We start from the raw sequence: 17,609 nt of genomic DNA, 5'->3' as shown, positions 1-17,609 counted from the left end.
AGCTGGTGGATTCGAACTGCCAGCCTTTTGGTTAGCAGCTGAGCACTTAACCACTGCACCTCCAGGGCTCCTTAACATCTTTAAAGCCAAACCAAACCAAACCTATTGCCGTCAAGTCGATTCCAACTCATAGCAACCCTATAGGACAGAGTAGAACTGCCCCCATAGGGTTTCCAAGGAGTGCCTGGGGGATTCAAACTGCCAGCCTTTATGGTTAGCAGCTGAACTCTTAACCACTATGCCACCAGGTTTTCCTTAATGCCTTTATGTGACATAAAATATATAGAAATGTATCCCTTGCTCTTTAAGAAATTAATATAGAAAATGTGACTATACAAAATTTCAGTGACTTTTTGTCTTTCATTTTATTTGTATTCAAGAATATTAACTTTATAACACAAAAAGAACTGTTCATCATGAAATAGTTCCATACATTTGTGTTAATTTCTTAGTGCCGCCATCACAAATTACCAGAAACTTGGTGGCTTAAAACAGTAGAAATTTATTGTCTCACAGTTATGAAGACTGGATGTCCAAAATCAAGGTGTCTTGAGGGCCACACTCTCCCCAAAGACTCTAGGGAAGTATGTTTTCCTTGCCTCTTCCTAGCCCGTCCTCCTGTCTCCTGGAGATCCTTAGATTGTGATGGCATCACTCCAGTCTTTACCTCCATCTTCAAATGACCTTCTCCCTCGTATCTTTGTGTCAATTCTCCCTCTGCCCTTTTCTCCTAAGGATATCTGTCATTGGATAGGGCTTACCCTAAATTCAGGATGGTCTCATCTCAAGATCCTAATCTTATTACATTTACAAAGGCCCTTTTCCCAAATAAGGTCACATTCACAGGTACAGGGGCTAAGATTTGAACGTATCTTCTCAGGTGCCACTATTCAACCCACTACAATTCACAGGTTCAGGGGCTAAGATTTGAACGTATCTTCTCAAGTGCCAGTATTCAACCCATTACAATAAATAAAAGTTTTGGTTTTGTACATCAGCTAAGTAAAGCCATAGTAGCTGTATACCAAAAAACCAAAACCAAACCCGTTGCCATTGAGTCGACTCCAACTCATAGTGATCCTACAGGACAGAGTAGAACTACCCTATAGGGTTTCCAAGGAGCGGCTGGTGAATTTGAACTGCCAACCTTTAAGTTAGCAGCCGAGCTCTTTAACCACTGTGCCATTAGGGCTCAAGTAGTTGTATAGTAACTGTTAATATCTGTGTAGTAAAGCTGTTGCACTCAAAGTTAAGAGTGGTGTAGCTGACTGAGCTGTTTTCATGTCATTTTAGTTCTTAGAGTCAGGGAAGCATGTTACTAGACATGCTAAATTTGCACATGCAAATGGAGAGAAAGTTGAAAAAGAAGTGTACAGATTTACTATTAAAATGCTTATTTTCCCTATGTATTAATTTCTCAAACTTATAGTTTTTTTTCCTTTTTTTATAATATTTACTGCCTCAAGATTACTTGGAGTAAGATAATCAGGTTTTCCTAGGCTTCCTTCCATCATCCCTACAGTTTGAGCCTCTTTTGCAGTTAAATTTTCCTTCCTGTAATGACTTCTTGATCAGCCTTTATTTGCCATTAATAAATTGCATGCTTTTCAGAGCAATGGTTATTACATAAATTGACAGAAAGCGCACTGGACCAAGAAACAGGAAACATGGGCCCTTATTCTGGCTATGCGTTCAACTAACTTGTGACAGCCATTTCCCATTTGTAAAATGAGGGAAGCTTAGGTCTGAAGTTACTTTATCACTTAGAATGTTTCTGGCCGCAAGTAACAGAAACTCCAACTCAAACTACTTTTTAAAATTGCAGTATTACATGTTACAGCATGTGCAGAAGAAGAAACTGGCTTCAGGGTAGGTTGACTAAGTAACTCTTGCTCAACAATGAAATTTAAGGACCTGAGGTTTTTCTGTATCTTTGCTCTGCCATCCTTAGGGTTGTCTTCACCCTCAATTTAGTAAAATGGTAGCTGTAGCATTTGTGAGTTATTACGTGTACACGGGACAGCAGCCAGTGGGAAAGTGGGCTAGTTTCATCCTGAGGCTCTCCTTAGGTCAGAAACATTTATCAGAAGCCAACCAGAAAAATTCTCTTCACATCTCATTAGCCATGTTTGGGTCATATGCTCTTTCCTGAACCAATCACCAGCAAGGAGACCATGACCTTTTGAAAACAAGTTCTTTGTCATTGCTATGGGACATGGACTGCATGAAGAAGGGATAGATGAGCAAACAAATCAGGTTCTGGTAAGAAAGAAGGAGCTGGAGACAGCCAGCAGTGACTTTTGTGGTTAATTCCAACTCTAATAACATTTTATCCATAGTAATTAGTTTCCAGATGACACATTTCATAGTATGGTTTAATACCTGAGAGATCTTAAATCTGCCAAAGATATAAAAGATCAAACTTGTAAGTATGGATAGTGAACATGTTGGGATATTCAAATAGTGAAGATGGGAGGACCATATCAGATCACAGGCAGCTTTAAGAATAAATTATATTGATATTTTTCTGTGGTACGTATTCATTTTCATCAGCAGCAGGTGGCAAAGTTAAGGAAGCAGCTACAAGAAAATTGATGTAATTTAATTGGAAGGAAAGCATTAGTAAAATCTCTGTAAATATTATCATCCATATATTGAAGCATACAATTTATGGTGTAATACCAATCTCTAAGTTGTTATAAAAGTTAAGGTCTCACACACAAAGAGTTGATGTGCGCTAATTGTAATAATAATAAACTAATTCAATAAAATCCCTAACTTATTTTCTTATGAGAAAATCAGTATTTTCTATCATAATGAAGTTTTATTAAACTTATTCCTAAAATGTACTATATTATTATAAAAATAAAAACTCTGACTTTTTAAGACAACCATAGAATATTAGTAAAATACTGGGATTAATAAAAATTATTAGTAAAATGAATAAGAATTATCGGTAAAATTATATTTCAGATATTCTAATTCATTTAAATCTGCTTTTAAAAAAAGTTAATTTTCTTACAGTTTTCAGGAGATAATTAGATTTAAAAAGAAATCAAGCACCTAAATAAGCAAGTATCTAATCCCAATTGCCCTGACAGTAAGCAGAAAAGAGGCACTTTAGAACTACTAGTAATTTCAAGAAATGTTATATTTTCACCTATTTTTGTGTGTACTGCATGCTACCTATCTACATATTGTAAATGCAGTTTTACAATAGTGAAGAAGATCTTCCCTGAATGCCAATATTTAGCTTAATTTGTAGAGTTAGGCTAAGGGGAAAGATGCATAACATCTGATTTTTAAATTGTGCAATAAATCTTAATTTTCTTACTCTAAGTGTTGCTAAATATGCAAGTAAAATCACTCTGAAAAATATCAGCTTAACTGAAGAAAATATCACTATGTTCTTCAGCCCATAGATGATTCCAGTTATCAAGTAGCAGAGCAAGTAAAATCTAATCAACCATGTTGCATTAGAACTGAAACAAAGTTTTTCTTTCTGATGTTTGGTCTTCTATATACAACTCCTTAAAACATCCAAGTATGCTTTTCCTCTTAGAGCAAACAGCCCAAAGCAGCAAAGCCTATTATTTTCTATTTCTTCTTATTTTTTTTTTTAGTGTGTTGAAAATATATACACCGAAACAGTTGCCAGTATGACAACTTCCACATTTAAAATTCAGTGACATTGATTATATTTTTCATGTTGTGCCACCATTATTGCTTTTTCCAAGATATTCCACCACCCCTGCAAATCCTATTCTTTAGTCTTTACTTTTCCCATGGCATATGAAAGAAGTAGTCATTTAGCAGATGTCCCTTGGTAGTACAAATGGTTAACATGCTTGGCTACTAACTGAAAGGTTGGTGGTTAGAGTATACCCAGAGATGCCTCAGAAGAAAGACCTGGAGATCTGAAAAATCAGCCATTGAAAGCCTGTGAAGCACAGGTCTACTCTAACACGTGGGGTCGTCATGAGTCGGAGTCAGCTGGAGGGCAGCTGGTTTACAGGTTTTTACTGTGAACAGCACCGGATCAAAATAAATAAAAAATCCTATGCTGTAGTCCATTTATAGAAACAATTAATAAATGACATGAATTAATGCAAGAATAACTATCTTTACTAAGTCCAGTATAAGAACACAAATAGGTTGCATAATGAGCCAAGAAAGCTCCTGAGTTCAAGTCACTATATCAAGGTGTTGAGAGTGAGCCCACCCAGAAAGGAGTTATTAACCCTGTGTGCATCACTCAGGGAAGACATGTGCGTTGCTCTTGAAGAATGACAAGAAAATGCAAGGGCAGGGTGCTCCAGGCAAATGAATATGTGAAAGTCTGCATAGTCTGTAAATTTCACACTTTTCATTCAAGAGAACTGAAAGATTTTGTACATGGCTGGAACATAATTTGGGTTCAGGGTCATGGAGAAAGACGAGATGAGATATGCAGGTAGAAACTGGATCACTGAGTGTCTTCAAGGCCTGGTTGTGGGGTCAGGACTTTATTTTTCAGGTGTTATTAAATGGTTTGACGTCAGCAAGGGGCATGGTTAAATGTTTAGTTTAATAATAGGAAGCAGTGTGAACAATACAATGGAAGGCAAGGAGTGTGTAGGCTAATGGGAAAATAATGGAAATATTTCAGATAAGAAAAAATGAGGGTCTGAAGGAAGGGTGACATCGTGAACTGCAAAGAATAAATAAAAGGAATGTTCGAGAAGTGGAATAACAAAATCTATGACAGATCAAGTGTTGTGAGGGAGAGGGCAATATCTGAAACAATGGGTCTCAGAGTAGTCCATGGAAACAACACTCTTTTCATCAAAATCCTAATATGTTATTTGCCTTTTTTCACTTTACTCTCACTTTGTTTTGGTGTAAAAGCAATACTGGGTAAAACTGCAGCACAAATCAAGGCAACGGCGACAGAAAATACTGATTCTCATTTCATTCTTTACTGTCATACACGACCCTGAATGAATGAATGTTAATTTCATTTCACTTGACGACACAGTAAAAATTAATTGTATTACATCTAGATTCCTGAATATGTATTTTGAATATTTTATTTGATGAAATGATAAGAACACATACTGATGTGCAGTGATTTTCTTGAGGAAGTGCACTTGGGTGATTGTTGAAGTTGCGAGGGAACCAGCCTTTTTTTTTTTTTTTTTTTTAACTTAAGGAACACCACTTTTAATGAAAGAACAGCTGACAGAATAACTATAGGCATTCACACTTGGGCATTTGTCAAATATTTTCTTGAAAATGAATGAAGTGAGCCTGTCATTTGAAGGAAAGCCACTGACAGTGTTTATTGACAATGTTGAAATTTAAGCTGTCAAGTGATCCTTAAATTTAGGAGACTTGTATCTGCATCCTTGTGCTTGACAGCTTCTCAAAACTTACAGATTTTTCTGAGGAGATCGGGGGTGACAATAATGAATATTTAAAAAAATATGAAATGTGTCAACATTTGGAAGACCTGCATAACTCAGTGAACCAATATGTTCCCAATGACCAATCCATGATGTCATAAAACCACGATGACTAAAACACCCATTGAAAGTTGAGAGTAGACCTAGGAATTTTCATTGAACAGAGCAAAAAAATTATATTGACATGGTGTCAGCTTCCCCACTGGAAAACCTTTAAGAACATTTGTCAAGCTTGAAGATGGAGAAGAATATCCACAGTTGGCTGAAAATGCTCTTAAATATTCTTCCCTCTTACAACTCCATGTCTATGAGAGGCCTTATTTTCTTCATATACTTTTAATCAAAAGAACATATTGCAACAGATTGCATTTAGAAGCAGATATGAATAATCAAGTTGTTTCTTATTAAGCCAGACATTAAAAAGTTTTGCAAAAAATGTAAAAACATTTCCACTTTTCTCACTATTTGGGGAATTATTTTTTTAATTTAAAATGGTATTTGTGTTATCATGAAATGAGTTTATTGTTATTTTTAAATAAATTTAATAAATAATAGTTTCTAATATCTCACATGGGAATTATCAACATATATAACCCATATGAATAAAGTTGGGCTGGAGGTTAGGGTTTGGAAGTTATATATTTTTATTTATACTTAAAATCGAGGTGTCACTTCCATGGCAGAATCCATAAATTAAAACATACATCTTCTACCTCTATGCTTCTGTAGTTTTGTTTTCTCTTCTATCATAGTGCTTATCACTGTTACTTGTAGTCTCGTCTCCCAAACTAAATTATGAGGCCATAAAGAAAAAAGGCTGTGTGTATCACCTTGAACTTGCTGTTCTTAACACAATGAATTGCTGAGGGATTGCTCCTTGAAACAAAAATTAAATAGCATCAGTTAGCAAAGTCATCATTTAAATATATTTAGGCTTTCATTCTATCTCTTATCACACGTTAAATATTTTAAATAATTGATCAAGGTATTTATTGACTTGGAGCTACCTAAAAACAACCAGAATTATTTTCAAATAATTTGCCTTTCAATTAAATTCTGTTAATTTTGTATTCATTTAAAATTATCTCAGGGCTTTGATTAAGCTTTAACCCCAATATCCTGTGCTTTTATAAATATGTAAAAAGTCTGTATTTCAGAAATATGTATTGAATTTTACATGCTACGATAATTTTATGAATATTACAGAAAAGCTCTAGGATTTCACAATCTTAATAAATATTGGTAATTATTTTTATGTTAAATTAACAGGTTTTAGATTAATAGAGATGTTTTAAAACATCAGTTTAAAAGTTTCTTTTGTCCAAGCAAACAAATAGTTTCCTACTGGATGGTAAATTCACGAAGAGCTGAGTTAAAATATGAGGATAGGACATTGAAATGAATTAGAAATATACACGTACATATGCGTGTGTGTGTGTGTGTGTGTGTGTGTGTGTATACACAAGGTCGTATTTTGGCTCTCATGGACTTGTTCTAATTTTCTTCAGTTTTGGTTTGAACTTGCAAACGAGCAGTTGATGGTCCGTTCCATCTGTTCTGCAGTCGACCCCTGGCCTTGTTCTGACTGATGATATTAAGCTTTTGCATCGTCTCTTTCCACAGATGTAGTCCATTTTATTTCTGTGTATTCCATCTGGCAAGGTCCACATGTGTCATTGCTGTTTATGTGGGTGAAAAAAAGGTACTTGCAGTGAAGAAGTCGTTGGTCTTGCAGAATTCTATCATGGGATCGCCGGCATCATTTTATCACCAAGGACATATTTCCCGACTACCGATCCTTCTTCCAATGACTGATGACCAGACAAGTTGTGGAATGACATCAGGGACATCATACATGAAGAAAGCAAGAGGTCATTAAAAAGACAGGAAAGAAAGAAAAGACCAAAATGGATGTCAGAAGAGACTGAAACTTGCTCTTGAACGTCGAGTAGCTAAAGCAAAAGGAAGAAATGATGAAGTAAAAGAACTGAACAGAACATTTCAAAGGGCAGCTGGAGAAGACAAAGTGCAGTATTATAATGACGTGAGCAAAGAGCCGCAGATAGAAAACCAAAAGGGAAGAACACGCTTGGCATTTCTCAAGCTGAAAGAAGTGAAGAAAAAATTCAAGCCTTCAGTTGCAATAGTGAGGGATTCTATGGGGAAAATGTTAGACAATGAAGGAAGCATCAAAAGAAGATGGAAGAAATACACAGAGTCATTTACCAAAAAGAATTGGTTGACATTCAGCCATTTCAAGAGGTAGCATATGATCGGGAACCGATGGTAATGAAGGAAGAAGTCCAAGCTGCACTGAAGGCATTGTCGAAAAACAAGGCTCCAGGAATTGATGGAATACCAATTGAGATGTTTCAACAAAAGGATGCAGCTCTGAAAGTGCTCACTCATCTATGCCAAGAAATTTGGAAGATAGCTACCTGGCCAACTGACTGGAAGAGATCCATATTTATGCCTATTTCCAAGAAAGGTGATCAAACCAAATGTGGAAATTATCGAACAACATTGTTAATATTACACACGAGTAAAATTTTGCTAAAGATCATTCAGAAGCGGCTGCAGCAGTATATTGACAGGGAACTGCCAGAAATTCAGGCTGGATTCAGAAGAGAGCATGGAACAAGGGATATCATTGCTGATGTCAGATGGATCCTGGCTGAAAGCAGAGAGTACCAGAAAAATGTTTACCTGTGTTTCATTGACTATGCAAAGGCATTCAACTGTGTGGATCATAACAAATTATGGATAACATTGAGAAGAATGGGAACTCCAGAGCACTTGATTGTGCTCATGAGGAACCTGTACATAGATTAAGAGGCAGTTGTTTGAACAGAACAAGTGGATACTGCATGGTTTAAAGTCAGGAAAAATGTGTGTCAGGGTTGTATACTTTCACCATACCTATTCAGTGTGTGTGCTGAGCAAATAATCCGAGAAGCTGGACTATATGAAGAAGAATGGGGCATCAGGATTGGAGGAAGACTCATTAACAACCTGCGTTAATTATGCAGATGACACAACCTTGCCTGCTGAAAGTGAAGAGGACTTAAAGCACTTACTGATGAAGATCAAAGACCATAGCCTTCAGTATTGATTACACCTAAACATAAGGAACATAAAATGCCTCACAACTGGACCAATAAGCAACATCATGATAAATGGAGAAAAGATTGAAGTTGTCAAGGATTTCATTTTACGTGGATCCACGATCAACACCCATGGAAGCAGCAGTCAAGAAATCAAAAGACGCATTGCATTGGGCATTATCTGCTGTGAAAAAAAGCCGAAGGTGGGCCTGACTCAAGCCATGGTATTTTCAATTGCATCATATGCATGCAAAAGCTGACAATGAATAAGGAAGACCAAAGAAGAACTGACACCTTTGAATTGTGGTGTTGGTGAAGAATACTGAACATACCATGGGCTGCCAAAAGAAGAAGTACAGCCAGAATGCTCCTTAGAAGCAAGGATGGCGAAACTACGTCATATACTTTGGACATGTTATCAGGAGGGATCAGTCCCTGGAGAAGGACATCATGCTTGGTAAATACAGGGTCAGTGAAAAAGAGGGAGACCCTCAACAAGATGGATTGACACAGTGGCTGCAACAATGGGCTCAAGCATAACAATGATTGTGAGGATGGCTCAGGACCAGGCAGTGTTTTGTTCTGTAGTACTTAGGGTCGCTGTGAGTGGGAACCGACCTGACGGCGCCTGACAACAACAACATATGTGTGTGTGTGTATATATATATATGTATATATATATGTCTTTAAATTGTAAAAAACAGATTTTGAAATAAAGAGGAACAATTCCCAGGATGTACAAACTTCTCAGGACATTTTCTGGTATAATTTTATAACGTTTGATAATCTAGTATAACGCTTGATCATCTTCCTCAAGACAGTCTGAGGGGTTAAATTTTCTCCTCTCCATTAATACTTTGCTTTTCCTGGCATCTCTTTAATTTCTTAGCGTGCCCACTGAGGCGGGTGGCATCACACTTCTGAGCAACAACAAAAAGCTTTACAGTATTCTGGAAACCACGATCGCAATGCCTTTTTGAAGAGGCTGCCTGCACTTCTGAATGCACATTTCACAGAAGAGCAAACACTTCCTTAGAGCTACATCCTCCCTCAGATCGCCTGAGGCACTGGAGTTATTTGCTAGCCTACCCTAGTTAGTTTGTGTTGTTGGTTTTTGCTATGACAGGACAAAAAAGATGTAATCCACAATATTTGCTGTAATATTTTCTTGCATTTTTTTAGCTGTTTTTCGAGATAGAAGGATTTAATTTAAGTAGTGTAGCTCTCTACAGTCTTGACTGGATCTTCCACCAGCATGTAAGCTCCCACAGTCTAATTTAAACTTTAATTGCCTGAAAACATAAGCAGTCTTCTTCTAAGCTCTGAAAACTTTTGAGTGTATGCTTTATCGTTGACTAGTGTATTCTTTTGCATTTGTAAATAAAAATATTTTTGGGGAGATGCCCTTGAGCAGAATTATAAATGTTTTTATGATATTGTTTGGTACAAGTAGATATCATATATAATGCATTTTATATAGCAGTATATCACTTCTATGCTCACTTTCTAACATAATTTTCAGGCAGTACATAATCTTCATTTCTTTTAGACTCAGCTTAGTTTTGGTAGGATCCTTTGTTTAGGTAAAAATAACATTTGAAAATCATCTGTTTTTTACATATAACTTTCACTTACAATGTTGGAAACTTTTGCTTAAATGTCACATGAGTCAATTATTTAACCACTTAGAAATCCAGTAGTTAAACTTTATTTGAAAACATGCTTTAATGTGCTTAATTTATAATATGTGAATCATTGTTCACATATTATGTGAAGAAAGAATTCTCATCATTTACCACAGGGTTTAATCCTCAGGAACTATTAGATGTTGGGGTCTAATATTTCTTTTCTGGAAGGGGAACTGTACATACATATATGTAATTATACATATATATTATATATAGTGTATGTATGTACATATATACGTATGTGTGTATATATGAAGCAAACTTTTATTTTTCTTAAAATCACTCATCTTACCCATTTTAATTTTACATAGTAATCTTGTGTGAAGTCATTAAAACAGAGAAGAACAAATATGAGTAAAGGATATTAAAAAATTTTCCAGCAATGTGACAGAACTGAGAACTCACTGTGACAGAGTATAAAAGTGTTCTATAAAGTCTGGGAAGCAGCCCTGAACAATGAGCTTGCTCTTATTTTGAGGCTAGAAGTCTAGGCCATCAAAGATTTTAGAAGAAAGTGTAACAATATCAAGCTGCTAAAACTGTAGCCAAGTAATCTTATTTTGCAGGTATCATTTTATGTGACATGCGTATGACTTTTGGTCATGAATTTATCATTTTAATGACTTCTCTTTTATATCCTTATCATCATCAGAGAGATATACCATCTTCAAAAATGAAGGCTAACAAAAAATGTATTAAATGTATCTATAGTTTTCCCCTGCACTTAGAACATTCTAGGTAGTGACTGATTATTGTTCTGGCATTGCATTGTGAGTTATGAATGAAATTAGGTCATTTCCTTTCAGCAAAGTCCTTCATTTGCAGTTAAAGCCTGTGTGATAAAATAAATAGCATTGATCACTGATCAAACAAGTCAAAAATGAGACCCTTGTCAAAGGCAGTACTCTTTACAGAACATTCACTGAAGAGACCAAATCATTCAAGGCGTTGGGCATACAGACATCAACATTCAGTATGGGTGTGGGTCCCTCCTTGAAGAGCTGTGTAGCTTTGGGAGAGCCACGCCCTTAAGCCGTCTGAACATCAGCTTTCTTATCTGTAATACAGGAATGATGATAATATCAAGTCATTAGGGTTGTGTGAGAACTATTACGGTAATATCTTTTGATTCAAACACATACTAGAAGCCCCCAAATCCCAAAGATACTAAATATCAGAAGGGGCATTTTCACAATTAGTAATGTGGCTATTACAAGTATAAAGAAAAAAAATGACAAGAAGTAGAAGATACAGCATGATTTAGCACTTTGCTTTGGGCTCCTTGAGTTCCTATTATGACAGAGATCTAACAGTCATTAGTTTTAGATTGTACTAGGTGTCCTCATATATATTCCTGTAAAAATGATCGATAGTCACATGCAACATGTTTTTAAATGTGTTTATGAAAGGAGTGATATGAACATTTTTTCTGACGGGAGCCCTAGACCTAAAACTGAATTATGTAATTGAAAGCCATGAAATGCACAGCCAATTAAGAATGGTAACAGAAATTACATTTCAAACACTTTGCAAATTTAAATGCTACCAAGAGAAACCAAAATATGTACATCTAAAACTTAATATTTTTATAGTTACTTGTAATAGTATTTGATAGGTTTATATCAATAAGAAAAATTAGAAATATTATTTATGTTTATGCCTTTTTATAGCCCTTTACTACTTACAACATAGTGCTAATGCAAACTATCCATAGACTTTAGTTCATAATAACGTATTGATATTGGTTCGTCACTTGTAACAATTGCACCACATGAATGTAACTTGTAAATAATAGGCGGAACTGTGCAAGGGGGAGAAGGAACTACAATATTATGTTATTTCAGATATATCCTTGTAGGATGCCATGAAAAAGATAGTAATTGGCTGTTTATTATCTTAGTTAATTCTGCCTATTTTCTGCTAACATTATTGACAGAAATAAATCTTTTATATTAGACAAAAAATGAAATTCAGCATGTTAAGTAGGGGAATTAGAAAAAACTAATACAAAATTATATTTCAATGTTGAGTTGGCGGAGAAGTTGATGAAATAAACAGTCTGTTTCTATAAACTGGGGGGGAATAAAGATGCACACATTGTAGCTGAATAACTTGTGCCAATAAAGAGCTAAAAGCTAAAAATCATAGATATATTAAATATTGATTAATTGCCAAATGAATAACATTTATTAAGCTGGGTCCATAAATCATAGATGGGTCTCTAAGAGGGAACAAGGTGAGACAGTGGGGTTGTAGGGTCTGTTAACACTATGTGCATTTTCCAAGGACAGGGTCCATTGCACATATTTACCCATTGCTGCCGAGTCGATTCTGACTTAAGCAACTCTATAGGACAGAATAGAACTGCCTCACAGTGTTTCCAAGGATATAATCTTTATGGAAGCAGACTGCCACATCTTTCTCCCACCGAGTGATTGGTTGGTTCAAACCACTAACCTTTCAGTTAGCAGCCGAGTACTTAACCACTGGACCACCAGGGCTCCTTTGCTTATATTTAATGACCCCAGAATTTTGGAATCACTGTCTCTGTCAATAGACAGGTGTTAGTTGCATCTTGACTACAGTCCTACTAGGTCTTTTCTCCTGTGGAGCTGCTGGGTGGGTTGAAACAGCCAACCTTTCAATTAGCAGCCGAGCACTTAACCATTGCACCACCATAGCACTTTTAACAAGCGTTATAATCTGTGACCAAAGTTGAGGTCATAATAGAAGACTTTTTCTTTTGTTTTGTATTGTTTTTGGCTACAGTTAATTGGAAATGAGTACAAATAAGCCGTGGGAAGTAGTTAAGACAGTGATAACTGATCATTTTGTAAGCACTGCAATATAAAGTATACATTGTACGCTAAGTTAAGAATGTTTTTCTTTCAAGGTAACTGAACTGCACAACATCAAAAATATAACCAGACTGCCTCGAGAGACAAAGAAGCATGCAGTGGCAATTATTTTTCATGATGAAACGTCAAAGACATTTGCCTGTGAGTCAGGTAAGCAATTACAGCCCATCTACAATGTAAGGAAGCTGAGCTGCTCCTGAGACAATGGTCCAGATGGATTATGATGCTCTCCTGAATGGGAGGGCTTATTGTAATGAAAAAGTGCTGTCAAAGATTTGAGTATGCACTCAGCATACTGATTTCTGCAGATGTTTGGGGTGCTAGTTTGTTATCTGTCTGTGTCTGGATTTTGCTCCCAGGTGGTCTCAGGACTCTTGAGGTTTACGTTCAAGCTTTGAGAATTAAGTAAACAATGCTCAGGAGATGTTGTTAGGATGAGCATGTGGCTGGTATTCTGGTTCTTGCCAAACGTTGCTGTAGGCGTGTGGTAGGGTAATAATCTGCCCTGCAAAAGTGAGGCAGAGCACTGCCTACATCCTAGACATTTAAAAAATCTCATCAATTTGTTGCTTTTATGGATTCTCAGTACTACAAGTAAATCCATTTCAGATTGAATTTAGCATCCCAGTTATAAAGCACCATGACATTATTGAGATACAAGGCAGTGTATAGTTGGAGTTTGAAGTATTTTTCATTTTGGAATCCCAGTATTATGCAATATTTTAATTGGTTTAATATAGCTTTTTAAAGATTTTGCTCAAATGTCTCAGTAAAATATTTTTAAAAAAAGACTTTGCTCAATGAAATGGCACATTTGTTTTATAATGGATTGAAGTATAAGTTACTAAGGACTTCAGAAAGGTGAATTTAAAATAGTTAAGTCTTAAGAGAAGCTTTGTTGAATATTTTTTAAAGGAAAATAAAGCTTCTGATTTTATGGAGTTAGAGTTTATAGGTATAATTAATACCAGGCTATATTATTCTGAAACTTACGATATCATTTTGCTCACACCTCCTCATCCATACTTAACTTAGTTTTGTGAAACTGAGTTGACATTTATCAAACCATACCTCTTTCCTTGAATGCTTTTATCTGTCAGTCCTTCTGCCATAGTTTCAATGGCCGTCTGACCTCATTTCATCATTTAAAATGGACTTTTTGGAGTTGCATAGAATTCTGTTAACTGGCTATACAAATCCCCATTTTGTATTTGAACTTGTCCCAACCTTGTTGTTATCATGTATTAATTTACAGAATTATTTCTTCTTGTGCACTGTCTTAAACTGTTGCAGCATTTCATTTTTTTCTGAGTTCTTAAAAAAAGTCTCATGTTAAAACTAATAAACACCAGAAAATTGGTTTTCAAAAAAGATAATTTTCACTTAATTTTAAAATTTCATGTTGTTTTACATTTTTGAAATTGTATACTGAGCCATTTTATGGCAATATTGGAATTTGTTATGCAGGAGCCCAGGTGGTACAGTGGTTAAGCACTCGGCTGCTAACCTAAAAGTCAGTGGTTCAAACCTACCAGCTGCTCTGTGGGAGAAAGATGTGGCAGTCTGCATCCATAAATACTACAGCATTGGAAACTCTATGGGACAGTTCTCCTTTGTCCTGTAGGGTCGCTATGAGTCAGAATCGACTTGATGGCAGTGGGTTTTTTGGTATTACTCTGGAGACTACAGAATTTTTAAGATAATTTCATAGGAAACAGTCTAGGGACTGAGGAGCTCTAGGGCTTGATAAAGACATGACAAGACACCAAAAGTGTGATTCTTAACAGAGAAACAAAAATTATTAATAAGATGTCATCAACATTGAAACATTTTCTCTGCAAAGAGAATGAGAAGACAAGCTACAGACTGAGTGAAGCTATTGGCAAATCACATGTCAGGCAAAGAACTCCTCCCTAGAATCTATGAAAAACTTTCAGAACTCAATGTTTTAAAAATCACATTAGAAATGGGTAAAAGACGTGAAGAGACATTTCACTGAAGAGGATGTACAGATGGCAAATAAGCACATGAAAGACGTTCAGCGTCCCTGGCCATTAGGGAATACAACTTAAGACCACAGTGAGATATCATGACACACCTATGAGAATGGCTAAGGTAAAAGTTTTTAAAAAGCAACAAAACAAAGTACTAGCAAGGATAGGAGAAACTGGATCAGTTATACATTGCTGGTGGGAATATAAAATGGTAGTCATTCTGGAAAGCCATTTGGCAGTTTCTTATTCAATTAAACATACACTCCGTTTATATACAACCCAGATAGCGCACTCCTGAGTCTTTATATCCCAGAGAAATGAAAATGTACGTCCACACAAAAATCAGTACCTGACTGTTCACAGTAGCTGTGTTTATAGTAGCTCAAAATTGGAAACAACTAAAACGTCCCTAAGTAGGTGAATGGATAAACAAACACTGGTACATCCACACCATGGGATACTACTCAGCAATAAAAAGGAGCAAACTATGCACGCAACAGTCTGGATGAATATCCAGATTTTTATGCTAAGTGAACAAAAAAAACAACCAAACCCACTGCTGTTGAGTTGATTCTAACTCATAGCGACCCTAGAGGACAGAGTAGAAATGCTCTGTAGAGTTTCCAAGGAGCGCCTGGTGGATTTGAACTGCCGACATACTGGTCATCAGATGTAGCTGTTAACCAGTACACCACCATGGTGTAGTGGTTAAGTGAACAAAGCCAGTTTCAAAAGGCCACATGTTGTATGATTCTATTTATATAATATTCTTGAAATGACAAAATCATACAGATGGAAAACAGATTAGTGGTTGCCAGTGGTTAGGAAAGGTTAGGAGAGGGCGTGCCTGTGACTATGATGGGTAGCATGAGGCAGATCTTTGTGGTAATGGGACAGTTCTGTATCTAGATTGAGTGGTGGTTACACAAATCTACACATGTGATAAAATGTCATCAAACTATACACACACGGTACCCACATCAAATTCCTGGTTTTGATGATGTACTGTAATGATGTAGAATGTAACCATTGGGACAAACTGTGAAAGGTACACCAGGAATCCTCTGTACTGTCACTGCAAGTCCCTGTGATTCTGTAATTACTTCTAAATAAAATGTTAAACTCTGTTTCAGTATTGGTCCTTCTGAAATATTTCATATTTTCTAATAAGTAGGGAATGTGTGTCAAGAATTATGGAGAATCTGGTATTTTACTCTACTTAGAAGCTAATAGAGTCCTTAGTGGTACAAAACAATAGAGTCCTTAGCCCGTTGATACATTCAGCTGCTAAAGGTTCAAGTCCAACCAGAGGCACCATGGAAGAAAGGTCTAGTGATCTACTTCCAAAAAATCAGCCATTGCAAACTCTATGGAGCACAGTTCTACTCTGACACACATGAAGGCACCATGAGTCAGAGCCTATTCAGTGGCAACTGGTTTTTGGTTTTTAGAAGCTAACAATTTTATCTGTTGTTACTCTTTCATAGAGGCTAGTAGATGACAAGAGACCCCTGGATCAGAGAAAAATGAGTTCGTTACTCAAGACACAGTGATTGGCATGAACCTCAGCGTATTTGTACTGATGCCTTTTTCCCCCAAATCCCACAGAGGCAGTGTGACAAGCCTAGATGGATGCCTGCGTGTGCAGTGGGTTTGTGTCACAGCTGAGAAACTCAGATCAGAGCCCAGCACTTGCTGAGCTAGCAGTAAACATTACAACAAGCAACAAACAAGCCAGCCCCCCTCCCTCCAGAACGGACAAGTAGCTACCTGGTAGTTAAACAGTGGTAGCCTGGATGTACTTCATTGTCTGTGTGACACTACAGAAACTCTCTGTAAGGACCATTGCAGACTGGCATACTCAGCAGAAGAATAGGGAGGCTTCAGGCCCGTGATAGCCTGCCTCCCCCAACGATTCCTGTTGTTGTTGTCGTTAGGTGCCGTCAGGTTGATTCTAACTTATAGCAACCCTATATGACAGAGTAGAACTGCCCCTTGGGGTTTCCTAGGCTGTAATCTTTACGGGAGCAGATGGCCAGGTCTTTTCTCCTGCGGAGCCAGTAGGTGGATTCAAATGCCCAATTTTTAGGTTAACACAAACCATGTTGTTGTTGTTGTGGTTAGGTGCCATGGAGTCAATTTTTGACTCATAGTAACCCATGTGAAAGAGTAGAGCTGCCCCATAGGGTTTTCTAGGTTGTAATTTTTATGGAGCCCTGGTGGTGTAGTGGTTAAAGAGCTTGGCTGCTAACAAAAATATCAGCAGTTTGAATTCACCAGCTTCTCCTTGGAAACCTCCTAGGCAGTTGTACTCTGTCCTGTAGGGTCGCTATGAGTTGGAATTCACTAGATGGCAATAGGTTTTTTTTGTTTTTTGGTTTTTGTTTTTTAATCCTTACAGGAGCAAATCATCCGGTCTTTCTCCCTCATAGCCACTAGGTGAGTTTGAACCACCAACCTTTCGGTTACTCCCAGCTCCCAACAATAGCTCATGTTTATCTACTCAGTTTGCTGGTACTTC

General features: G+C 36.8%; 1 protein-coding gene across 1 annotated transcript in view; it reads left to right on the top strand.

Annotated features, from left to right (window-relative positions):
• Positions 1-17,609, top strand: part of DOK6 (docking protein 6) — a 442,414-nt gene that overhangs the window by 182,512 nt on the left and 242,293 nt on the right. Inside the window, exon 3 of the mRNA XM_004390042.2 lies at positions 13,130-13,244. Coding sequence (XP_004390099.1) covers positions 13,130-13,244 — 115 coding nt within the window. The remainder of the gene's footprint in view (positions 1-13,129; positions 13,245-17,609) is intronic.

This window comes from Trichechus manatus, unplaced genomic scaffold, assembly GCF_000243295.1.
Source record: "Trichechus manatus latirostris isolate Lorelei unplaced genomic scaffold, TriManLat1.0 scaffold00278, whole genome shotgun sequence".
NCBI lineage: Eukaryota > Metazoa > Chordata > Mammalia > Sirenia > Trichechidae > Trichechus > Trichechus manatus.
This window is presented reverse-complemented; position numbering and strand designations above follow the sequence as displayed.